Source organism: Geotrypetes seraphini, chromosome 3 (genome assembly GCF_902459505.1).
Source record: "Geotrypetes seraphini chromosome 3, aGeoSer1.1, whole genome shotgun sequence".
In the NCBI taxonomy this organism is placed as follows: domain Eukaryota; kingdom Metazoa; phylum Chordata; class Amphibia; order Gymnophiona; family Dermophiidae; genus Geotrypetes; species Geotrypetes seraphini.
This window is the reverse complement of record NC_047086.1, coordinates 56,541,013-56,568,365: the sequence shown is the minus strand read 5'-3', so window position 1 is coordinate 56,568,365 and position 27,353 is coordinate 56,541,013. Positions and strand designations below refer to the sequence as shown.

The window sequence follows — 27,353 nt, the reverse complement described above, 5'->3', positions numbered from 1 at the left end:
AAATATTTTCAGTTGAATCACTGTCAGACTATGTGACTTCTAAAAGTTTTTTCTTATTGCATATTATAGAAAGAAAAACCTCTCAGGCTGGGCTAGTACTTTACCATGCATATTTCTATTACAGATGGGCTTCAACAAAATTTGCTATACCATTTCCTTTGATGACAATTTTATAAAATGATACCTAGTGTAGACCTGGGTGGACCTGAGACCACCCACTTTGGGCTCAGGCCCACTCAACATTTTTTTTTCCTTTAGTGTGGCTTTTCGGGATCCCCAAGTCCCACCAGCTGAAGACCTCCTCCCTGCCAACTTACATCTAGGGCAGCTGCCAGCACTGTCTCTGCACCACTGCTGCTTGCTGCAGGTCCCCACGCACGCTCAGTTTTCAAGCATGTGCTAACCTGAGCATACACAGAGGCTTGCAGCTGACAGCAGAAGCTCAGGAACAGTACCGGTGGCTGCCCAAAATATAAGCTTTTTCGGCAGAGAAGGGATCTTCTGCTGGCAGGGTCTGACGACCTCTGCCAGCACTGCTATTTCATTTTTTTGGGGGGGTGGGGTGGGGACAGAGAGGAGATGATATTTTTTTGCCCACCCACTTTGATCTCAGGTCCGCCCTAGATAAGCTGGGTCAAATGCATCATAAAATGGCAGTTAGGTGTCTTTCTGCACTAGGCTCTATTCTGTAAGGTAGCACCTAAGTACCATAGCACCTAACTGCAAGAGGGAATACATGGGTGTGTCTCCTAGTTACGCTAGGGGGGGGCATTCTATAAAAAGCGCTCAAAATATGGCACCAAAAAAGGAAATCTACATTAAGTAATATCCTACAAAGGGAGCATACCTTTTAAAGAATAACGCTTAGCATCAATGCCAGAAATTTGCTTGCTGAAACCTAGCGTAAATGCTGGCACCCAGATTGGGCGCACTGACCCAGTATCCCATAACTGCACGTACACCTTTTTGGACTGTCCCAGCACACCCATGCCTCTCCCATGGCCATGCCTCTTTTCAGAAATGCGCTATGGGAGTTGGGCGCCCTGCCTTATAGAACAGTGTGCAGGCAGATGTGTGTGCAGATTTTAATGGATGCCAATTAGCATCAACAATTAGTTGCTAGCACCCAGTTATTGATGGTATAGAGCTCATTATCCAATTAATCGATTAGCGCATGGTAATCAAATTAGCGCACGCTAAATGCTAACGCGTCCATAGACTAACATGCATGCATTAGCGTTTAGCGCGCTCTAAATTGATTAGTGTGCGCTAATCGGTTAGTGCACCTTAGTAAAAGAGGGCTAAAGTTGGGGAAGCATATGGGCACCATATATAGAAACTGAGGGATTGTTCATAGAATACGATAAACTAGGCATGTCACTTGGCACCCTCACCTACCCTTGCCATTGTCATGGCATAAGAGGGCATGTCTACACATGGGCGTACCACTGCCAACCTTACATTAGTAGCCTATAATCAAATCTTTTCACTAAGATTCCATTTGCGAATTGGTGCCAACCACATGACATTGGAGTGCCTAGACTGAGGTGCCAATTTATAGAATTGCCATTTTTCACTTTTAAAATGAAATGAAAGAAAGGAAAAGCAAACCCTGTTTCCTTCATTTTGTTTCAAAAGTAAAATACCACCCCACTGGGGGAAAAACCCCTGTGAGATCATTGTCCCATTCAGCCTGCCTCTGGACCTATGCAGTATCTTAGGCATCATGGGTGGAAAGACAAGTGACATCTCCCGCTCTGCTGATGTCATTTTGGAACACATCTGTATTCCAAAATGGTGGCAGCCTGAGATCAACAAGTTGAGTCCTACTTCTTTATCTACTCACAAATGAGGTAGGAGCCTGGAGAGTGAAAGAAACCAGTAAAGGGGGTAGGTAATTTTATGACGTCATTTTAATGTGTATATGGCAGTATGTACAGTATGTGCAAAATATCTCTTCTAAAACTGTGGCAAGTGTAAAAGTAAATGGAATGGTATTTTTACTGTAGCCATTGCTAGGGAATGATCTAGGGAGAGCATGAGCAGAGTTGTAAAATACAAATGTTGATTTATAAGATATGCAAAATCAATGTGTGTACTTGTTTGGTTTATGAGCAGACATTTACCTCTGCTTTTGAGTCATTCTAATGGCCATTTCCGCAATGTTGGCAGTATCTCTACAGGATTTACACAAGTATTTGATAAATACAAATATAGGCCTTCCTGCCCACTTAACCTAGGAACCCTGTTACAGAATAACTCTCTAAGGGGCCCTTTTACCAACTGTGGTAAAAAGTGTCCTTATGCAGGTCATTCCCATACATAAAGGTAATTTTTACACTGGGGTAAAATGGATGATTTTTTTATTTCCCCCATTAATGGCCACACACTAATTTTTCCATTAGTGCATGACCGCTAGTGTGTAAGATTGTTGCCACCCATTATGTAGGTGATACACTAACCACGTGCCAATCGATTAGCACACGGCAATGTAGCTGAGCTAATCAATTAGAGAAGATGCCCACTCTTTGCCCTTAGACCCACTCCAATCTCAGTGCTAAAAAATATTTTTTTAGTATGTGAATAGCAATCGCACATGCAAAAATTATCACAGAAGCCTGAGTATGCCATGCGGTAAAACATTTTGTGCTGCGGTAAGCCCGCATTAGTGCTTACTACAGCTTAGCTAAAGGACCGCTAGGAGAGTAATTTTATAACTATAAAGGAAAATACTGCCTATTTCTTTACAGAATACTATCGCAAGTGGTAGAAAATGCACCTACATTTAGGGTTTTTTTTTACAAAGCTACAGTAAAAAGTGGCCTTAGCAGAAGTACGCAGTGAGGGCCTTCAGGAGATTCACCCATCCCCCTTGCTGCTCAACCAATCAAATTCAGATCAGTACTTTCAGGGCCTTCAGGGGGTGGGTGAATCCCCAGCTCTAGAGCCATGCTTTTTTGTTGGTTTCTTTCTTTTTTGCTTGATACAGCCTGATTGGTTGAGCAAGCTGCCTATTCAATAAATCAAACTGCATGAAGCAAAAAGTAAAACAAAAAAAGTAGGGTTTCACTGAATCCTTTGAAAGCCTTGACCACACGCCACTGGGCCTTAGTATGCAGTTGTTTTCCTGAACGCTAATGCCATTTATATTGTAGTGGTAAAATGAGCCCCTATCACCAACATAATGGGTGGCAATAGAGTCTAATGCACTAGTGACTATGCCTCTTCTATGGCCATACCCCTTTTTGGGTTGCATGCTATGGGATTTACCCCCTCTTTTACAAAGGTGCGCTATGCTTTTTAGCGCGTGCTAAATATTATCACGTGCTAAACACACACTAAATGCTAACGTGTGCATGTTATCCTATGGACACATTAGCGGTTAGCTCACGCGTTGATTCTGCATGTGCTAAATCTGCACTAAAACGCTTAGCACGCCTTTGTAAAAGAGGCCCTTAGGTGCCCATTATTATAGAATGGCATGCTGGCAGATACAAGCACAAATCCAAATTTGTGCCAATTAACATAGTTGATAGCTTCCAATTATTGACAGTAACTGGCTCGCTAACTAATTAAGTTGTACGCATCTCAGCATTGCGCCCAAATTTTGGTACCCTCAGGTAAGTGCTTAATGCTCTTTAGTAAAAGGGCCCCATAGTGGGAATTTATCAATGGGCACTGAGTGATTTAGCATGCGCTAAGATGCCCATTATATTCCTCTGGGTGTTTTAGCGTTTAGCACATGCTAATCATTAGCATGCACCAACGCAGTTAACACTTGCAAAATCAAATCACTTAGCACCTGTTGATGAATTCTCCTCTTAATGTATGAAACATCCAGAAAACAGAAACCTTCCATCTCGAAGGAGAGAGACAGAGAATCTGAATGAAATGAAACCCCGTATTTGAAGCCATTAATGTTAGTACACAAAGTACAGTACTAAATACAAGTTTTCATTTTGGGAACATTAAAACACGTTCATTTTTAATAAAGATGCTTCTTTGCATGAGATCTTATTTAAAAAGATTTAAAAAAAAATACTATGTCCATGGTGAAATTTCAATATCTTGTTCTTTTTGTGGGTGTTCTGTTTGTTTGCAGTCAGATGAGTGAGCCTCATAGCGGGTTGACGCTCAAATGTGCCAAGTGTGGAGTAGTTTCAACAACAGCTTTGTCAGCCACCACCGCCAGTAATGCCATGTTAGTCTTAATCATTTACATCTTCTTGTTACAAATTTTAAAAATTGCATGCGCAAAAATTAAAAAAAAAACTATGACAAACTTTGTGTATGCTAATATTATGAGCACAAAAATATGTTTAAATATTTATATATATACATACCGTATATATGCTCATATATGGTAGCTTATTTTACCAAAAATGTTGCATTAAAAGTAAAGCAACGGAATTTTTGGTGATGTGATTAAAATATTGAGCTAGTGTCTTTAACTATGATTTCAAGTTTGGTGTCTTCCTGAGGACTACAAAAAAGTCTTTTTACCTTTTGTCTTTGATTAGGGCCTCGCTTTGGAGTTCCTGCGTTGTCTTACCTCTTCTTGCACTCACGTGGATGTCTGCAGTTCTGGCTATGACAGATAAAAGATCAATCTTATTTCAGATACTCTTTGCAGTATTTGATTCATTGCAAGGCTTTGTTATTGTCATGGTCCACTGCATTCTTCGAAGGGAGGTAAGGTATAATTTCCAAATATAATACCTTATGACTATTATTTTTTTTTTTTCTAAATTAACAATGCTTTATAGCTAGAGGTCTGGCACAAGAAATGAGATTTCATATGGTTTTCATGTATGCCCCATATTTGGCTTTCTTCATTCTCCCATCAATGATAGATAGCTCTTTACATCAACATGTTTTCTTAGTTTGTTTTCTGAATGTAGTAAATTGAAAACGTAATCACTGCGCTTTGGAGAATGAAAGAAACAGTTGCATAATGTGATATTTTTCTGTGTGTTTGTTGTGTTTCTCATGTGTGGAAATTCTGTAAAGCATATTATAATCTCTTTTCTATTCTGCACTAGAATGCAGCTAACCATTCCAGGCTGTATTACGAGTGTATATGACAGTCTCGCCATTTCATGTGAATCTCCCAATAGTAGAGCATCCAATTGTCAGAAGATATGTTTAATATTAGATATCTTGATGGAAGGGTAACGATGTCAAGGGTAATTGAACAGCCTGTAAAAGACATGTACCTCTGGGACAGTCATTTGTAACAAATGAATTGGAAAAAAACAAGACATAACTTTCAGTTTTATTGCTCACTAAACTGCCATTTAAGCTAGAAGCTTCTTCAACCTTCTAATTTGAAATGGTGCCTTCTACAACTTGCAGTGAATTGGCCATTTTTTTTCTAATAAATTAGTATGATAGTGTGAGCAGATGTAGAGTGAGGAGCCTTCACAAACATAGCCAGATCGTGGTCTATAAGTGAACAAAAATGCTTAATTTTGTGGTTCAGAATAAAAATCACACAGAAACATGTTCAGATGCAAACAAAATAGAGGATCTGGTCCCTTTCAGGCCACAAAAGAACACGCACAGAGTTTGTAATGGGAAACCTTTTCCTACCTCATGACTGCCCCCTCTGGACCCTTAAATCATATGCTTCGCAAGTTTGCTACTTCCTGCTCTGTTTTTCCCCAGTCCTGGACTTTTATTTCCCCTGGATGAACCCCACTGTCCTGGCTGAACTTCTCAAGCCTAAGCTCTTAAAGTGACCCTGCAAGGGAGTATCTTAAGGGGAATCAGTGTCTTCCTATACAAGTTTCACCTTTATTCAAAGTTTGCTACCCTGCCCATTAAAATAATTCTCTGAGCGGCTTACATGTAAGTACTAGATACAGTAGCGTTAGAAGTGTATAGAAAAGGGAATAGTTATGACAAGTGGAGAGAAGGGAGAAATATGAACTACAATTATCGACAGGAAAGTAAGGACAGAATTCCTTCACAGGTGGATTCTTCGCGCTAGTCCTTTCATTCCCTGCATTTTTTCAAGAGGAATGAAGCCATTCTTTTATAATACTCTTGGGCCTTCTTATCTAATACATCAAAGGGACTTGCGTAGTTCAGACAGCTCATACTGTGCTTTCCAAAAATAGTCTAGGTTGTTTATTAAGCTCGATGACATGAGTTGGGAAGTAAAGTCATCCAATCTAGGCCATATTCCTCCAGGATTCTTTATGTTTTTAAACATTTAATTTTATTTTAATCTTACTTTTTGAGGACTCTTTTAAACTACCTGAATGACGTTTCTTATCTGGGAGGCAATCTGTTTCTAAAGCTCTAGAGATGGAACTGCTTGTCGGTTAAAACGTCTGCAACATATATCTGAATGTGTAATGGTCAATAGCTCGCTGTATGTTATAAAATGAAACTATTAATAAAGATGATTAAAATGGTGTGTTGTCTTCATGATAAGGCCTATGGGGACAGACTTAAAGATCTCAATCTGTATATTTTGGAGGAAAGGCGGGAGAGGAGAGATATGATAGAGTCATTTAAATATCTACATAATATAAATGTGCATGAGTTGAGTCTCTCATATGAAGGAAACTCTTCAATGAGAGAGCATAGGATAAATTTAAGCGGTGATAGGCTCCGGAGTAATCTGAGGAAATACTTTTTTACGGAAAGAGTGGTAGATGTGGCCTATACATGGGGAAATACGGTAGTACTCAATTCAGGATAAAAACTATTCCCTACATTGAATTCTATTTTCAAACATGACATATGTTTACTGTTAGTTCAACAAACACGTAAGGGATAATTCCATAAAGGTCACCTAAAGTTGGGTGACGGGATGATGTGTGCTAAGCACCAATTCTATTTTGCTATCTCTAGGGGTCATTGTTCCATATAAGGGTTTCTCACATGAATGTTCCTTCCCATGTGACTGTCAACTTTGCAGTTGCACACTACAGCAGTGGTTCTTAAACCTGTCCTGGGGGACCCCCAGCCAGTCAGGTTTTCAAGATACCCCTAAAAAATATGCAGGAGGCAGATTTGCATATAACAGAGCATGCATATAACAGGCATGCAAATCTGCCTCCTGTATATTCATTACGGATATCTTGAAAATCTGACTGGCTGGGGGTCCCCCAGGACAAGTTTAAGAACCACTGCACTAGAGCACTTAGGCACCAATTTAGAAAATAATGTCTAAATGCACTTACGCAAGCACTGTCTGTTTCACTGCTGTTTTGGCACATAGCTACCATTATAGCATGGAAATTACTTGTCAAATTAGTGCTTAACTTTTGGCACATTATATTGGATGAGAGGGAAACTGTTTGCAAAGCCAATATTTGCATGCAGAATTAGCATTTCAAAATATGGGCAGATGTACACATGCAACTCCTATACAATTTTTGTTTGTGTACAGACCCTTTCACATGCATTTCTCTACAATCCAGAAGATCTACTAGACAGATAAAAGGAATAAAGACGATACTCTTCACAGAACACTTTAGCAAATAAAGAAACCATTAGGGGGAATAGCAACAGGCTACTACCCACTTGGAACATGAAACCGGTGAACTCACAAATAATACAAAGAAACTATAATAATATGGAATATATAAGTAAGATATACATATATTTAACTCATGTATTGTAACATCTTTACTGAAGCTCATGCAAACTGCTCTGAATTGACTCCCCAGTCATTAGTAATGATATAGAAGCCTCCAATAAACAAAAACATAAAATGAAGGAATTGCACAGGAATATGGATGATAACGCCAAAGGCTTCATTTATCTATGGATAGGAAGGCAGAAAATTCAGCCACAGACATGTCACTTTTGAGCACTTGCTAGATGAGAACATTAGCTCTGATGAGCACAGTGATGATTCTGGTAGAAAGAGGGATTTTTTTCCTATAGCCTGAAGGGTGCCCAGGAGACAGAAGATGTCCAAGTGGCATCCGATGACAGGGACATGGAATATATCAAATAGAAGTACAAAATCATCTACTAACACTGTCATGCAGTCCAGGCACTCTGCAATAGTGAACATTTGGGGTCTGCCTTTTAGTCAGAGCCAATTAGATGTTTTACAGAAAGGATTATATGTTGTAGCAATGATTTTCTATAGTATAATCAATTCCAGTGTCAAAGGGACTATATGCTTATCATCAGAAATGTGTAAGTTAAGCTATTCTCTGTAGTCCAGCAGTTCTGCTTTTTGTTCAGCGCACTACCCCCTCTGTTCTATTTTTTAAAAAATTTTTTTTACCTAAACTCATTATGGAACCTAGAAAAAAAATTTCAGATTGTAGAGCTAATGGAGGTGTAAATTTTCCACATTTTATACAATATCATTATGCATTCCTTCTGAGGCGTTGGTCATATTTCTTATCATCATCTTCTGAGGTCACCTCTCCTACCTGGGTTCAACTAGAAAACGCAATATATGGTAACTCCAAACTACAAGGAATTGCTAGTGTTTTGCTCTCTAAATCAGATAAATTGGACCACATCTTATCATCTACAAAGACAGCGGTTGTTGCCATAGATTCAATCCTTCCGATTCCCTGGTCTGCATCTCGCATGATACCTATATGGAATAACCCACTATTCGCTATACAAGGAAAATCGATTTACTGGCCTGCATGGCAGCGTAAAGGTATTCAGTTCCTTCAAGACCTTATGGATAACGATCAATGGTTGACTTTTCAGGATCTCACCAATAGATTTAACCTTAATCCTACTCAATACTTCCAATGGATGCAATTAAAGCACTGTATATCAAATACTCTTCCAAATGCTCTTAAAAATGATTTACAACCTTCTTTACTTACACATGTCTCTCAAATCTCCAACATGGGCGGTTCAGCTTCTTTATGGTATCGATTGTTCCAAACATTAAATACGGAAACAACCTCCAAAGCTGAAAGCAAATGGGCTTATGAACTGTCACTACCCTCGGATGCCATAGACTGGAAATCTTTTTGGTTTCTTATATTCAAATCCATAAGAGCAGCATCATTACTACAATCAATTTATTTCTTATTTCATAGAGCTACATGGACGCCCATCCTCTCTCACAAGATCGATCCTTTAGTCTCACCTAACTGTTGGTCATGCCAAAGATCTATAGGTACATTACCACATCTCATATTTCACTGCGACCAACTTACAGACTATTGGGCCAATGTTTGGAAAACCATATGTTTTATTATGGGGTTGACAGATACTTTATCAATCTCTATTATAATTATGATGTCAAAAGGTCTTACCACACCGTTAGACATATATGAATCCAAATTATTTACAATCCTTATGGCATTAGCATTACAAAATATTCTGTATAATTGGAAAGATCTTTCTAAAGCTGAATACCATGCTTGGTGGAATTCTGTCTGTTTAACTGGAAAGTATGAGAAAGTATTAGCTGAGAGAAATAATTCTTCTCCTACTTATAATCTTATTTGGGCTCCTCTTTTGAGATATTGTGATAAATGATTTAGCCTGTTTTTGCTAAATGGTTTATATTTATTATTACATAGTATACTCCATAAATACATTTGCTTCTCCTGTATGTACATTTAATTTTTCAGTCTCAGTTTAATACTCATCTTGTTTTATGCATTGATACAACATCTACTTCTTCCTATCTGAGAAAACACAGTGTTATTGCTTGTAACCCTTCCCTTGAACATGTACCCTACTTATTTTGATATATAATAAAAACATTTGAACATTAAAAAAAAAAAAAAATTTTTTTTACCTAAACTCATTATGGAACCTAGAAAAAAAATTTCAGATCCTTTATGCTTCCTTTAAGGAGAAGAAACCAGCTGAATTCTTCATTAATGCTGACCACAGGAAAACAATTTACCTTTTACAACTCATCAAGCCTTGCATCAAAGCCCTGGTATTCCACTCAGTCTTTTGGTCTTCTGTACAATTTTCTGCATCTGCGCATAATGAAGCAGAATTTAGAAGGACATGTGAATTCCCATTATAAGAAAATAAGAGTAGCCATACTGAATCAGACTGGTGGTCCATCTAGACCAGCGGTCTCAAACACGCGGCCCGTGGGCCACATGTGGCTCTCCAGGTTTTATTTGCGGCCCGCGGTCTGGAGGCCATCATTCTCTTCCTTTTGGAGCAGCAGCTGGCTCCTTTGCTCAAAGCCACGGGTTGGCGGCTCCTTGCGCTATCCACTCCTGCATCAGAAGCCTCTCTGATGTCACAACATCAGAGATGCTTCAGACGCAGGCGCAGATCTCGCAAGGAGCCGCCACCCGCGGCTTTGAACGAACGAGTCGGCCAGACACGCTGCTGCTCCAGTGGCGTACCAAGGGAGGGGGCGGTCCACTGTTCTCTTCCCTGCAGGGCCGACCAACTCTGGCGGCCCGACGTCAATTCTGACGTCGAGAGGACGTTCTGGCTAGCCAATCGCTGCCTGGCTGCCTGGAACGTCCTTTCCGACGTTAGAATTGACACCGGGCAGCGAGAGTTGGTCGGCCCCGTGCAGAAGAGAAGCAGGGAGATGGCCTGTTCCCGATAGCAGCAGCAGCAGCTGACTATTCCGCAGCGGCGGTGGCATGGGGGAGGGCAGGAAGGAAGGAAGAAAGAAAGAAAGAAAGAAAGAAGGTGGGGAGGGGACAGGGAGCCAGAAAAAAAGCAAAAAATGGAGCACGGAGGAAGGAAGAAAGAAGGAGGGGGGACAGGGAACCAGAAACAAAGCAAAAAATGGGGCACGGAATCAGAGAAAGACAGACAGAGAAAGAAAGAAAAAGTTGGGGGAGAGAATGAGGTCTGGAAATGTAAGCCAGGTTTAAAGGCCTACATTTCAAGCACCTACCTTTCATAGAAACAAAGCAGCAAGATGTCAAATAAAGGCCAAATGGCCCATCCACAGTAACCATTATTTCTTCCTCTCTCTAAGAGATCCCATCTAAGAGCCTATCTCACGCTTTCTTGAATTCAGACACAGTCTCTGTCTCCACATCCTCTTCCGGGAGACTGTTCCACCCTTTCTGTAAAAAAGTATTTGCTTAGATTACTCCTGAGCCTATCACCTCTTAACTTCACCCTATGCCCTCTCATTCCAGAGCTTCCTTTCAAATGAAAGAGGCTTGACTCATGCGCACTTAAATCACGTAGGTATTTAAATGTCTACATTTTGAAACGTGTGGAATTTTTTTGCCTATGATACAGAGCAGGACTGGCTTAAGAACCCATTGGGCTGTCGTCCATATATTGTTGATAAGTTGAGGCTTTTTCTCCACCTATTATAAATGTACTTTCATGGGATATTTCCACCACTAGGCTAATAACAATTTTTTTTGCTGATTGTATTTAAATGTCTCTATCATATCTCCCCTCTCCCGCCTTTCCTCTAAAATATACAGATTGAGAGCTTAAGTCTTTCCCCGTATGCCTTATGACAAAGACCATGCATGTGAATTGCATCTAAGGAAGTGCCTAAAAGCACTTAAGTCCACTTCCTCATTAACCACGTCTACAGTGGCCTTAAGCACCACAAAGTGCCTCATTAGATTGGACAACAACACTGTTTTGGAGGCGCCTTCATTTTTTTAAACAGCTTTTTAATTATTTTTTAATTGGCCCAGTCAATTACTGTGCCAATTGAACCAATTAAGCCAATTAAGTTAGACAGCAGTGGGGCACCTACCACTGCCTAACCAACATGCCATTTTGAGAATCCGGGTCATATTGCCTATCATGCCATTTACTATTCCTTCCTCTCCCTTAAAGATCCAATAGACTTATCTCAGGCATCTTTGAATTCAGATACATGTTTCATCTCCACCACCTTCACTGGTAGGCCATTCCATACATTCATTACCCTTTCAGTGCAAAGTATTTTCTGAAGTTAATTTTTAGTCTATACCCTTCATCTTCATTCTATGCCTCCTTATTCCAGATCTTCCTTTCACTTGAAAGAGAATGTCCTCATGTGCATTTATGCCACATAGGTATGTAAAGAGTATTGAAGTTGTTTACTGCTGCATTGAAATTTTTTAGGCTTTTTCTCCACTGGTTTGTGAAATGGTTATTGGGGGAGTGTAACCCATCTCTGGTGAGTAATATTTTATAGTTAAATTTTGGGATGTAAACATCTCTGTCATCTGTATCACCCCATCCCACATTTCCTTCAAAATGCATACATATTGAGATCTTTAAGACTCTCCTCATATGCTTTATGAAGATCACTGACCATTTAGCAGCCTTCCTCTGAACCACCTCCATCCTGTTTATATCTTTTTGAAGGTATGGTCTCCAGAATTGTACACAGTATTCTAAATGAGGTCTCTGAGGATACATGACATCTAGCATTCTCCTTCTATCCAACTCTCTGATCACCCAGTCAAAGAAATTGATCAGATTTATCTAACAAGATCTGACTCTACTGAAACCATGTTCCCTCGGGTCCTCCAAATTATTGGAGTCCAAAAATTCCACTGTTTTCTTTTAAAAGTGTTTCCATTAATTTACTTACCACAGAATTCAGACTTATTGGTCTGTAGTTCCCTACCTCTTCCTTATATCCGGCCTTCTCCAGCCATCTGTTACCTCCTTTTTCGTAATGGCCATTCCTCTTCCTATGCATCCTTCTAGCTTTTGCTTTCACCTTTTCTACCTGTTTGTCCACTTGAAGATCATCATTTACAATCATATTCAAGCCCTACTCCTCTTTTATTGTTCCCTTGAATTTTTGTAGCCTAGATGTATTACCCTGCATGTCTTAGCATTAAATTTTAGCTACCAAATTCCAGACCATTCTTCAAGATTCACCAGGTCCTTTCTCATATTATCCATGCCATTAGGAGTGAGTACCCTATTAGAGATTTTGTTATCATCCTCAACAGCTCTTTAGCAACAGCACTTACAAAGATGTTAAAAAGAATAGGCTCAAGAACCAAACCCTGCAACATGACTAGTAACATCTCTTTTCTTAGAGTGAGCCCATTTACCACTACCCTTTGTTGCCTTCCACTCAACCAGTTGATAACCCCTAGTCCATCACTTTGAAGCCCATACCAAGGGCACTCTGTTTATTTATTAGATGCTGGTGTGGAACACTGTCAATGACTTTGCTAAAATCTAAATACATAACATCTTTTGCTCTCCCTCTATCCAACTCTAGGTCATCCAGTCAAAGAAATTGATCAGATTTATTTAACAAGATCTGCCTCTAGTGAAATCATGTTGCCTTGGATCCTGTAATCCATTGGATTCCAGAAACTTCACTTACTGGCCTGAAATTTCCTACCTCTTCCTTACTTTGATTTTGGGGAGAGGGATCACATCTGCTCTCCTCCAGTCATCCATGACCACTCTTGACTCTAGAGAAGCATTGAAAAGGTCAGCCAGCACAATCGCCATAACTTTCCTAAGTTCCTTCATTACCCTTGAATATACACCATCCGGTCCCATCGTTTTCTCCACCTTCAGTTTAGCTAGCTCCTCATGAACACAGTCCTCTGAAAATCATTCAGGATTTACCATATCTTTTCTATTTGCATTTGTCTTCTGCAGTCCTGCTGCCAGCCCTTCATCTGTAAACATAGAACAGAAATTCAGTCTTTTCATTATCACCATTTATATATTCATCCCCTCTACCTTTGAGTCTCACAACTCCACTTTTGCATGCCTCCTATCACTAATAAATCTAAAAAATGTCTTCTTCCCTCCATTTTATTATACGATTATTTTTTTCTTCCAGTATAAGGGGCATAGACAGATACCCAATTTTGGACAAGCCTGGACCCCAGTTAGGTGGGCAGAAGATCCCATCTCTCCTTTTTCCATCTCATAGATGTACTGCCACTAAGTGGGCCTGAAACCAAAGTGGGTTGACCTGGGCCCACTGAGACTCATCCATGACTATGTCACCTTTCTAGTTGCATCTTTGCTTTCCCGGCTACTCTACCAGCTTCTCTTAACTTTTCCTGATATTTTTGCCTGCCTTTCTCTTTTTGCAATCTTTTGCACTATAAAGAAGGCTAACTTGTTTTTTGTTACCTTTTCAGCTACCTCTTTTGAGAATCAAAATGGCTTTCTTTTCCTCTTACTTTTATTTACTTTCCTTATAGAATGAGTTTGCGATTAAGCTCTTGGATCCCAATACTGAGCTGGCACAGTCATTAGTTAAAACCTGACATGGGATGTCTACAGAAGAGCATTTTAAATTGGCATCTATGAACCACAAGCAATAACTTATAAAAAATAAATGATTAAAACACTATTATGAAGATATTGTTTTATTTTTGCCTATTTTAACATCAATTATCATTGACAATAAGGGGAGCTTTTGCAATATTTATGTGCACTAATTTTGTGGACTCTTCTATTTTATTATGCGCTAATTTCTGGTACGAATAGGAGCCAATTGTTCAGTTGAAGGACTTTGGCTATTAGAGTATGATATCTGTTTTGTAATAATTTCTGGGAGAATATATTTAGTTAAAATATTTTTTGCACGTGCACTTATCATTGCTTACTATTGGCTGTATATATGCACATTTTGGGCTAAATTCTATAAATGGCATCCTGATTGTAGGCAGCCAACTGCTGCCTAACCAGCCAATAGGGATGCACTTTCTAAAAAAAACCAAACCCAAACCTTTCGAGGTAGGCCACCTACATTGAAGGCGCCTCCAGGAGCCTAGGGAGGCATGTAGGCCCGCCTAAGCTCGCCTAAGGCTAGGCATGGGCGTGCTTTGGCCCATAAGTAGCCTTAGGCGGCCCTAAACACCTCCTTAGACCCGCTGTAGATACATACAATATAGGCCAGTAAAATGCTGGCCTACATTATAAGCAGATGTCGCTGCTGATCTTATCGCGGCAACGAATTGCCCTGCCACAATAAGTTTAACGGCCAAGGCTGCCCTTCCCCCCCCCAAAGATTGCCGGCAGAGGGATGCCCAGTCCCTCTTGCCAGAACCCCCCACCCTCCCAAACATTACATTACATTACATTACAGATTTCTATTCCGCCATTACCTTGTGGTTCAATGCGGATTACAAAAAGCATTATAGAAGGAGGGTTACAAAGTTAGATCAAAGATCGTTTGCAAGAGTGGGTCAGGTAGGATCAGGGGGTTAGGGAGAGGATGGTAAGAAGGAAGGTATTCGTGGTTTTAAGCCTTATTCAGGGATTTCTTGAAGAGTATAGTTTTTATTTCTTTTCTGAACATCTTGTAGTCTTGGGTTGTTATCAATAGGTTGCAGATTTGGTTATCTAGTTTTTCTGCTTGAATGGCTAATAGGCCGTCGTATAGTTTTTTCCATTTTACTTCTTTGATTGGGGGGGTATGTGAATGGGGTGTGCATTTTTCTATGCCTGGTAGAGGTAGTTTGGATGAAGTGGTTGTTTAGGTAGATTGGGCTGTCTCCGTTTATAGTTTTAAATAGTATACAATAGAATTTAAATTGTATTCTTTCCTGGATTGGAAGCCAATGTGAATCGATGTATGCCTCTGTGGTCATGTTTCTTCAATGAGAACATCGCGGGCATCTCCTCCGCTGGACACCCCTCCTCCACCCTGGATCCCATCATTCCCCCCAGCCCTTCCGGAACCCCTCAACCTTAAAATGTTGGCTGGTTGGAGGCATCCTTCATGCCTCCAGCCAGCTGAACCTTAGGCCCTGATTGGCACAGGTGCTTAAGGCCCCTCCCATAGGAGGAGCCTTAGGTACCTGGGCCAACTGGAATCTTAGGGCCCATTCACAGTGGAGTGACCTAAGGAATCTGGCCAATCAGAATCTTAGGCCACTCCCAGTGCATCCCAGAATGCACTTTGAATGGGGCCTAAGATTCCAGTTGGCCCAGGTGCCTAAGGCCCCTCCTAATGGAGGGGCTTTAAGCATCTGGGCCAATCAGGACCTAAAGTCCCTCCCTGGTGCATCCCACATTAGGCATTACTTTCATGACGAAAAGCATTCTAACAGATGCAAAGTGCTGAAACACGGCAGACGGAGCAGAGTTGCATGAAAACATACTTACGTGACCATTTATAAAATAGCACCTAAGTGGTTCAATGTGAATCTGCAAAGGGGACATAATAATGGGAGGCCATGATTTGGTTGGAGCAAGTCATGTGCGGTATTATAGAATTGTGTAAATCCACACCCAACCTGCGCATCAGGATTTACATCTGGTTTCAGTTGGTATAAATCTTTGCAACCAATGCTGAGTATAGATCCCAGCACTATGTTCTTATTCTATAAATCAGTGTTTCTAAACTTGGTCCTGGAGTACCCCCTTGCCAGTCAGGTTTTCAGGATATCCACAATGAATATGCATAATATGATTTGCATATACCACCTCCATTATTTGCAAATTTCTTTCATGCATATTTATTGTGGATATCCTGAAAACTTGACTGGCAATGAGGTACTCTAGGACTGAGTTGAGAACATTGCTATAAAGGGCACCAATCCTGTAATGTCCTTTTTAGAATACCGTTCAGTCGATTTTTTTATTCCAGACTTTAAACATCATTTACTGAATCCAGCTCTTAATATGTGTTTAAATTGCCCTATATGTGCAAAACTGTTTTGATAAATTTACCCCTTGAAGTGCATGAAGATACTTGTACCTTCTTTGGAGAAGGTATGAGATTGTGCAAAGCATTTTTTTCACCTTTAAAGAGAATTCTGGGTGCCTATTTTATAAAGACAAATAGGTAGGTGACTTTATAAGAGAGACATATTTTTCAATTTTTTTATAGGCAGTCTGCTGCAAAATTTGGTTCATAGAAGTACATATGAGGAAAGGATTGGAAAAGAGTGTCTGACAGGGGATTTGATAGAGGTCTTCAAAATCTTGAGAGGCATAGATTGGGAAAAATAAATTGATTTTTTTGATCTTTCAAAAAATATAAAGACTAGGGGACTCTCAATGAAGCTACATGGTAATTCTTTCAAAGCAAATAGAGGGACATATTTTTTTTACTCAAAGAATAGTTAAGCTCAGAAAATGTAGCAACAGTGGTTAGCTTATCTGGTTTTTAAAAATGTTTTGACTAGTTTCTGGAGGAAACGTCTATAGCTTGCTATTGAGATAGAAATGGGGCTAGCCTCTGCTGTCCTTGGGATTTGTGGCATGAAATCTAGATATTATTTGGAATTCTGCCAGGTTCTTCTGATCTGGATTGGCCACTTCTGAAAACAGGATACAGGGCTAGATAGACCATTTGTCTGTTCTAGTATGCCTATTCTTATACTCTTATGTTCTTATAGCCCTGTATTCTATTTCCAGCAGTGACCAATCTACGACATAAATACAGTATTTGGCAAGATCCCAAAAGAATAAAACATGTTTTATGCTGCTTATCCCAGAAATAAGCAGTGAATATTTCCAAATTTACCTTAATAATGGTTTATGAATTTTTCTTTTAGGAATTTGTCCAAACCTTGTTTAAACCCTGCTATGCTAAACAATTGTATCACATTCTATGTCAAAAGTTCCAGAGCTTAATTTATTTATTTCTTGTTTGATATACTAACCATTGACACATCCATCTGAACAGTTCACAATCTAATCAGGTACTCTAAGTATTTTTCCTATCTGTCCCGGTGGACTCACAATCTAGTTATAGTGCCTGGGACAATGAAGGGTTAAGTAACATGTTCTCTAGTTCTTGTATGTGATATGTATACTGCATAGTTGTATGCGGTATATAAATTTTTAAATAAATAAATTACATCTAGCGTACGTCCTTGATCCAATTCTCTGGTCACCCAGACAAAGAATTCAATCAGATTTGTTTGGTACGATTTACCTTTAGTAAACCCATGTTGCCTCAGATCTTGTAATCCATTAGATTCTAAGAATTTCATTATCCTTTCCTTCAGCAAAGTTTCCATTATTTTTCCAATAACTGAAGTGAGGCTTTCCGGCCTATACTTTCCCGCTTCATCTCTGCAGCCACTTTTGTGAAGAGGGACCACATCCCCTCTTCTCCAGTCCCGTAAAACCTCTCCCGTCTCTAAAGATTTATTGAACAAATCTTTAAGAGAACCTGCCAGAACCTCTTGGAGCTCCCTCAATTAGCGGATGAAAATGCCCCTTGCGTTGATTAGTGTTATCATTCCCACTCTCTACTCCCTAACACGTACCCTTCAAAGAAAATTTTTAAATATTTTTTTATCGCATGGTATGCATGCGCAAATTGGCAAATTTACTATGGAACGCCAGCACACATCCTACAGTAAGTATTTTTCATTTGTGTTAAGTGTGCACTAGAACTTGCTGCAATTTAGTAAAAGGACCAATAAGAAAGGAAGAATTTAAAAAAAAAAAAAAATAGTATAAACTGAGAAATAATTGCTTCCGGGGTGGGGGGTGGGGGGATATCATAACCTAGTAACTTAAAACATGATGACAGTTAAAGGCCTTGACTCATCCAGTCTTTTCATTCATTTTGTTCTCTATTGTTAATCAATAATCTTTTATAGTCTTCAGAAATTGACCACTTCTAGGGTGTTAGTCTTCATTCAAATCAGTTTTTTGCCTTCTTTGCTGGTTCTAGTCCATCTTGGGTGGATCAACATACTTCACCCAAGACCCAAAAGCTCCTTACCCAATTCCCCACCAATACCATTCAAGTTTTATCAGCAGATTTGTAATAATCCTAACCACTATCATTAAACCTTGTAATAATTTCAAAGGATGTACAAAGTTATGCACAACATATGGGCACCATCACTTGCATGAGGGTTTCTTGACAGACTGTTAGTCTTCTACCCAGTCATCTTTACCCCCCCGCCCCCCAGCTAAAGCCAGGTACTTATTTACCAACTGAAATCATATGGATGGCTGAATTGACCAGGGATCAGCTACGACAGAAATCCCAGTGTAGGATTTGAGCTCAGGTTGTGGACAAATAAGCAGGTGACTTACTGGTTGTACCTACTATGCCTGAATATACACTAATTCAGTAGCTTTCAAATTTCAAGTTTTCAAGATTATTAGGATTTTATATACCGCCTATCAAGGTTATCTAAGTGGTTTTTACAATCAGGTACTCAAGCATTTTCCCTATCTGTCTCGGGGGGCTCACAATTTATCTAACGTACCTTTCAGGCTTGCAGGTGGTATATAATATATTAAATTTTAAACAACACTTTTATCTGAACTCTTCTCCTCTACTGCCAATTCCAGACTTCATTCCTTTCAGCTCACTGCCCCATATGCCTGGAGTCTGTGTATCATACCCCTTTCCTTCCCTTATTCAAAAATAGACTGAAAACCCACCTTTTCAAGATTGCCTTCAATGTAGATAGAAACATAGAAACATGACGGCAGATAAAGGCCAAATGGCCCATCTAGTCTGCCCATCCACAGTAACCATTATCTCTTTCTCAGAGAGATCCCACGTGCCTATCCCAGGCCCTCTTGAATTCAGGCACAGTCTCTGTCTCCACCACCTCTTCCGGGAGACTGTTCCATGCATCTGCCACCCTTTCTGTAAAAAAGTATTTCCTTAGATTACTCCGGAGCCTATCACCTCTTAACTTCATCCTATGTCCTCTTATTGCAGATTTTCCTTTGAAATGAAAGAGGCTTGACTCATATACATTTATATTATGTAGGTATTTAAACATCTCTATCATTTCTTCCCTCTCCCGCCTTTCCTCCAAAATATACAGATTGAGATCTTTAAGTCTGTCCCCATACGCCTTATGATGAAGACCACATACCATTTTAGTAGCCTTCCTCTGGACCGACTCCATCTTTTTTATATCTGTTTGAAGGAGCGGCCCTCTATCTCTGCTCATCTCCCTAGCCAGCAATTTAACCATCCCCCGCTAACTTTAACCCCCCTACCCTGGCATCCTATATGTCATCCCTTAATTGTAGTAGTATTTGTTAAAAAGCTATAACCCAATGAGACTTTGTCCAAACATATAACTACTTAGGGCCTCTGATGTTACCAGACAGTATTATCAAGCTACCACTTACCTACCAGCATTGACCTAATTAGTTTTAGGGAAGTAACCTGTTGCCAGCAAGTAGGAGCCTGCCAGCATTGATCTTTTTTTGTGGAATAGCTTCCTGTACTGGCTCCTTTTTTTTGTCATCTCTTCCCTAGAAAGTAAGATCCAGTGATTAGGACAGTGCCCTATGAATCAGGTAACCTTGCTCTTGCTTCTCTTGTGACCTTATGCAAGTTACTTTGCGAGTGTTTCCATTTTGATTGTTAACTTTTTGGAATTATTGTAACTGAGTTCTAAAAATACTGCAAACAAGTTTGAGTTTTATTTGGAAAAGAAAGGATAGCATTTCAAACTTCCCTTCCTTCTCCTTCTCTGTGTTCTTAAAGGGGTAGAGAATGTTTACTACCCGTTAATATAATGATTTAATATACCATTTACATGTAGCATACCTAAGTGATAGACAACAAAAACATTATATAGGTTTTTTTTCAATAATCAACTAAAAAGACTATAAAAGAGGACAAGAGAGAAAGTCAGATACAGTAGGATAATAGGAAAGGTTTGGGTAGACTCTGCATTACAGAATGACACAGTGACAAAATTCATCACCGCTTCCGTCCCCGTGGATAACCACGTGAAACAATCACGTGTCATTCTTTAGTGTCTATCTAAACCTCAGTCCTTCTACAGCATTCCTTAATGCAAGGCTTGAGGGTCAGGGGCTGTGCCCATTCATACCCTGAATTTCCCTCTCTCCTTAAAGAATGACATGGAGATGGTGTCCCGCGGTTATCTGCGGGGACGGGAACGGCGATTAATTTTGTCACTGTGTCATTCTCTACTCTGCATTCAGTTGTTGAAATTCCTTGGCAGGAGTTAGGGGCAATTTAAACCGGTTGTTATTTGACCAATGTGCTCATAATATTAAGTTTCAAATACAGAACAGAACAGCTTGGCTTTGAAATGAATAAAGGAGTCTTCTAATCATAGGTTGGAGAGTGTTCCAGAAATTGGAGGCCAAAATACGAGGTGCTTTACTTTAAGGTGGCACTGCGAGTTGAGCCTGCAAGGTAGTTTGTCTGCATTGTTCATGCCACACCTCTTGTTAAACAACTAGACCGGCCACCTGTTTCCTATCAGTTCCGATTCAAAATTTGAGCCATGACTGAGTATTCCACTACATCCCATCATACTTAGCTAATTTGCTCAACCCCTACAAATTGACATTTTGTTAGGAGATGAGCAAGTTGGCTAAAAATGATGAGATATTGCAGTAGATTACTTAAATAGTCACAATTAGAATTTTGAACCTGGACAGGCTGATCAATTGACCTTAGATGTCACTAGTTTACTGGAAATTTCTGGAGACTTTGGGGTTCATTTCCCAAAAATACAGATGTCCAAAAGAAAGCACAAACCAGTACTTGGATGTCTTACTTGTCAAAACATCCAACTGGGCATTCTCAAAACAGACTTTCTAGATGTCTTTCTGGTCACTTTCTCTCCAGTGCATCTAAATCTTAAGGGGGCATGTTAGAGGTGTGTTTTGGGCAGGCTTAGCACTTGAATGTTCTGCAGGGATAATCAAACTTTTAACAAAACGGCTGGGGCACTATTTAGATGTATGGGGCTAGACCTGTTTTTAAAATGAATAATCAAAAAGGTCTTCAAATTGACCAGATCATCACTGGAGGGAGTAAGGTTTGGAATGCCCTTACTCACCAACCCCCTTCCATCACCCAAATATGTGAAAAAATCAGTACTTTACAGCCTGTCTTACAGATTCATATGGCTCATATATATCGCCACAGCAGAGCAAAGGGGCACTCCAAAGGTTACTGCAGTGAATGTCACATAACAAGTTCCAGGTCAGATGTCACTATAACTTGCTTATATTGTATGAGGTGACACCTGCAGGCATAAGGGCTACTGTTGTGGTGTACAGGTGGGTACAGTAAGTTTTGGGTGGGTTTCGGAAGGCTCACCATACAATATAAGCAGGTTATAGTAACGTGTACCTTGGACTTTTTATGTGACATTCACTACAGTACCTCTTTAGAGTGCCCCACTGCTGTAGTTGGCTGTCTATGAACAGTTTGCTACGAATGCTGGCTGCTTGAACATCCAAAAAGCTTGCTTTTGTGCAAATTTCAAGTTGACATCTTTACGTATATTTGAGAATGGCCAAAAAAAGATAGACATACTAAGGGCCAAAACATCTAGATAAGGCATTTTTAAAAAATGATAGATGTCTTGCAGTTTTCAAAATAAACATTTTCTTTACTGGATTTCTAGTCGTCTTTCTCAAAACATCCAAACTCAGATTTAGACATTCTATTGAAAATGTCCCTCTTTGTTATTATCCTTTGTCTTTTTGCAGGACAAAAACTCAGTCATGCATTGCTATTTCCATTTTCAGGAAGCTGATTTTCTTGGGATCTAAATTATATATGATCATAGATGAGTGTAAAAAAACCAAACAGGAAAGGAGAAAATAATTCCTGCCAATGAGGCAAGATGTAGTCTCCTTGGGTGGGACGTTCTTTCTTTGATTTCCTTGCAAATGTATGATGTAGCTAAAAGATGCATCTTTTGGGTTTTTTTATGAACCAGTTCAATTGTGTATGTTTTTGCAGAATAGACTACGGGAACCTTAAGCCCTCTTTTACTAAGGTGCGCTAGCTGATTTAGCGCGCACTAAACGCTAATGCATCCATAGAATAAAATGGACGCGTTAGCGTTTAGCATGTTCTAATATTTAGCGCACGCTAAATCGGATAGCACGCCTTAGTAAAAGGACCCCTTAATGTGTATGAACATTAGATTGGGATTGTTTAGTATAAGATCCTTTTAGGCTGTTCCTTTTTTGTTGTAGTAGTGAGTTTGTCACTTTTTTCTTCTAGTATTTGGCTCTCTTTGATATCTTTTCTTGCCCCCTCCCAGTTTGTGGTCTAAAATTTCTTTTGCTTCAATGTTTTGTAAAGAGTAATATGTTCTCTTGTATTTCATTTTCTTTAATAATGGAAAATTATCCCGTTCAAGAATTTTATTGTCTTGATTGTATTTTGAAAACCAATAAATATAAAAGAAAAAAAAGAATTTTGTACCTGAACCACTAGGAAACATGTGGCCAGTGTAGTTTTTTAACAAGAGGTGGGGGCATGATCAAATTGGTTCATAGACAAAATCTCGCGAGACAACAGCGCGCCGACAACTGAGCGCAGACAACTGAGCACAAGGTTGACGGCGCGCTGAAGAAAAGCACTATTTTAAAGGGTTCCGACGGGGGGTGTTGGTGGGGAACCCCCCTATTTTACTTAACAGACATCGTGCTGGCGTTGTGGGGGGTTGGAGGAGTTGTAACCCCCCTCATTATACTTGAAACCGAACTTTTTCCCTGTTTTTTTAGGGGAAAAGTTCAGTTTTAAGTATAATGTGGGGGGTTACAGCCCCCCAAACCCCCCACAACGCCAGCGCAATGTCTGTTAAGTAAAGTGGGGGGATTCTCCCCCCACACCCCCCGTCGAAGCTCTTTAAAATAGTGCTTTTCTTCGGCGCGCCGTCAATGTTGCGCTCAGTTGTCTGCGCTCAGTTGTCGGCGCGCCATTGTCTCGCGCGATTTAGTCCCGTCCCCGATCAAATTTTCTGGCTGCATATATCAGTTTAACGGTTGTGTTCTGGATTAAGGGCTCCTTTTACTAAGGTGCACTAGCATTTTTAGCGCATGCACAAAATTACCACGCGGTACGCTTCTAGAATAACGCCAGCTCAATGCTGGTGTTAAGGTCTAGCTCGCGCAGCAATTTAGCGTGCGCTATTCTGCGCGTTAAGGCCCTAACGCACCTTAGTAAAAGGAGCCCTAAATGCAGACATTTGAGAACAGAGGCAGTGACACCTTGATATAAATTGTTGCAGTAATCCAACCAACAAAATACGAAGGGAGGGGAATGCTGTAACTTCTCAACAACGTTCCTACCATTTTCCTCTATATCTGTCCCAGTCATAGGCAAAGAGGAAGATTGTATTTGCTTATCTATAAAGAGGGGTTAAAACACACTTCACAAATTTGGAAGGAAAGGGTTTATGAAGCAGTTTATGCACTGAAAATGGATGATGCAAACTAACGGAGGATCAACATATTTTGGATACTGATAAAGCCCATGAAGCAGATGACATGCTGAGAGAGAAAAGTGGAAATAGGAACTGTGTAGTACTTAGACCTAAGATGAAAGTGGAAATTGTGAATATCATTGCTTGGGGCAATGGGTAGCATACTGAGTAAGAATCACTAAAGTCCCATTAACGATAAATCGGCTTAATTGCTTCATCTTGTCTAATTAAACATTGAAAAATAAATATACATATTGAAATAAATATTTTAACAAACACAGTAACAGTTAATATATTTCATTTAAAACTTGCCCAATGTCCTTGGTAGAGTTCTGGTTGTATTCCTTCTCACCAAACACTTCTAAGGAACAGAGACATTAAATTTTTGAAAATCCTCTTACTAGTGAAAAAAATCAAACTGCGGTAAAAAGTGGTCTTAGAATGCCCTTACTCAGATTATTCCCATGTACTCAAGCCATTTTATCTGCATGGATAAAATGGCCCCTTTTTCCCTTTTTTTAAAATTAATGGCCATGTGCTAATTTTTCTATTATTGCATGGCCGTTAGCACATGAGCACTTGCCGATACCTATTTTTTAGGTGGTAAAGACTCATGTACTAACCATACGCTAATCGGTTATCACAACAATATATCCCTGCACACTGATTACTGCAGTACACACTTAGGGGTAAATTCTATAAACGGGTGTCCCAGCTGTAGGCAACAAAGGCATCCTACCGTTGTCTAGCAGCCAATAAGGACGCATATTTTTTTTAAAAACACCCAAGGCAGGCTGCCTACACTGTAGGTATTTGTCATAGATGAGGGAGACACATCGATACACTTAAGCTCACCCAAGGCTGGGTGTGTGCATGGTTTCACCTAGAAGTGGCCTTGGGCAAGCTTAACTGGTATTTGTTGCGCCTAATGCAGCAACAAATGCATGATGTGTTAGCCAGCATTTTGCTGGCCTACATTTCAAATAGATGCAGCTGCTGAGCCGATTGTGGCAAGGGACACTTGCCACGATCAGCTGAGTGGCTGCAGCAGGGAATACCCACCCACCCGGTTAAGTCAGCTAGCAGATAGGATGCCAACTCTTTCCTGCTAGAACCCCCTGGAACTTTCCAAAACTCTTGAGCCCTTCCTGAATAGCCAGGCAGGAGGGATGCCCACTTCCTCCTGCCACCCCCACCCCCCCCGACTCCCCATACCTATAAACCTCCCCCCACCCCCCGCATCCCTAAGCACCCCCACCCTCCTGTACTTTTCCAGAAGAAAGTCCAGCTGGAGGGATTCTCACACCCTCCCGCTGGCAGACCTGCCACTCCAAAATGGTGGACTTCCCCTTCCCAGTGCATTCTGGGATTCACCAGGGATGGGCCTAAAGCCCTGATTGGCTCAGATGGCTATGATCCCTCCCATAGGAGGAGCCTTTTGCACCTGGGCCAGTTGGAGTCTCAGGCCTCCTTCCCAGTGTTTTGGGGGATTTTGGGAAGTTCTGGGAGGGGTTTGGCAGGAGGGAGTGGGAATGATTAGCTGATGGCAAGTGATCCCTCAGGCGCGATTCTCTAACTGGCGCCTGTAACATGGGTGTCGGTTAGAGAATTAGGGCAGTTAGGCGGAGTTAAGCGTCTGTCCGTTAGGTAGATGTGATTCTGCAAATCCTAGCCAATCCTTCAAAGAGCAGTCGCCCTATGGTTCAAAAGGAGGGTGCACTAGAACTGACAGAACAGGAGGCCTTATCAAATTGGCTGCCCACAAGAAGCGAATCACATCAGGAATGGTAGTCAAACGCTGATCTTCCACTAACCCCTGAAAGGCTGACAAGGCCGCAAGCTGAACCCGGAGAAAAGATCAAGCCAGTCCCCTATCCAGGCCATCCTGCAAGAACTCTAAGATGTTAGGCAGGGAAGCGCGAAAAGAGACCACTCCATGCGCATCACACCACTCCTCAAATAGACACCAATCCTGCAAATCCTAGCCACTATTTGGTGGCTACTGAGACTGGCATCCTATACAGAATTTCCCATTACTCTCTGCTCTCTGACCCACTCTACCATTAAAAACCAAAATAAATTTTTAGCATGTGGGAAGCCTGCAAATGCCAAAATTATTGTGGGATGCTTGAGAATGCCCCACAGTGAGGGATTATAAACAAACATTAGTGCATACCGTAGCTTAGTAAAAGGACTCCAAAGGACCCCTAAATAAGCTGCATTCTTCATGCCCAATGCCCAATGCATTTCTAATCCAAAAATTATTGTGTTTGTCAGCATATCACAATGCTATTATAATAAAATCAACATTAATATCAGCATCTAAGTCCCTTGCATATTAAATAAGTCTTTAAAAGGAATAGGTTGGTCTCATTGGGTCAAATTCTATAAAGTCCACCTAAAGTTTGGCACCTACATCGCTGTGCCTAACTAATGTAGGTGTCTAACTTAATTAACACTCTTAATTGGCACTTAACATCGCAAATGAATTGATTACTCAAATTTCTAATATTTTGGAAAAGGTAGAATTGTGGATGCTACAGGTTAGGTTGAAGCTTAATCCTAAAAAAACTAAGGCCTCCTTTTACAAAGGAGTGTTAGGGCCTTAATGCGTGGAATAGCGCGCGTTAGCCGCTACCGCCTCCTTTTAAGCAGGCGGTAATTTTTCGGCTAGCACGCGCTAATCTTGTGTGTGCGCTAAAAACGCTAGCACATCTTAGTAAAAGGAGCCCTATGTTTTTTCTAGCAAGCCCTAATGAAAAAAATCATGAACCAACTATACAATTGAAGGGTCAAAGTTTCGAGATAGTGTCAAATTTGAAAATTTGGGGAATAACTTTGGATCGTAGTTTAACTTTTAGGAAGCATACAGATTTATTAATTTAAAAAAGTTATGCGTTATTGTGGAAATTGAGGACCATCAAAAAGTTTTTTGATATGGAGTCCTTTCGGTTACTGGTCCATTCTACTGTATTGTCTACTATGGATTATTGTAATATTGTTTATTTGGGGTTACCAAAAAAGATTTTATTAAGACTCCGATTAGTTCAGAATGCTGCACTTCCTTTGATTTTTGTCTTAAAAAATATGATCATGTCAGTCCTTTTTATGCCAAACTGCATTGGCTGCCATTTAGAGCCAGAGTGTTTTTTAAGTTTGGGTGTATCTGTTATAAGGTGCTTTTTGGATTGTTGGTCTCTTATTTGAAACTGTCTTATTCAATACAATGTATTAGAAATTCAGGTATGTTCATCTTTCCTACCCCAAAGGCCTGTCGTTATAAGACTTTTTTGGACAGGA

General features: G+C 40.2%; 1 protein-coding gene across 5 annotated transcripts in view; it reads left to right on the top strand.

The window, feature by feature from the left end:
* Positions 1-27,353, top strand: part of ADGRB3 (adhesion G protein-coupled receptor B3) — a 1,500,610-nt gene that overhangs the window by 1,394,757 nt on the left and 78,500 nt on the right. For 4 of the 5 annotated variants that reach the window (XM_033937354.1, XM_033937350.1, XM_033937351.1 and 1 more), the window contains 2 exons: positions 4,103-4,201; positions 4,521-4,692. In XM_033937354.1, coding sequence (XP_033793245.1) covers positions 4,103-4,201; positions 4,521-4,692 — 271 coding nt within the window. The remainder of the gene's footprint in view (positions 1-4,102; positions 4,202-4,520; positions 4,693-27,353) is intronic. The other variant, XM_033937352.1, reaches the window with a different exon arrangement.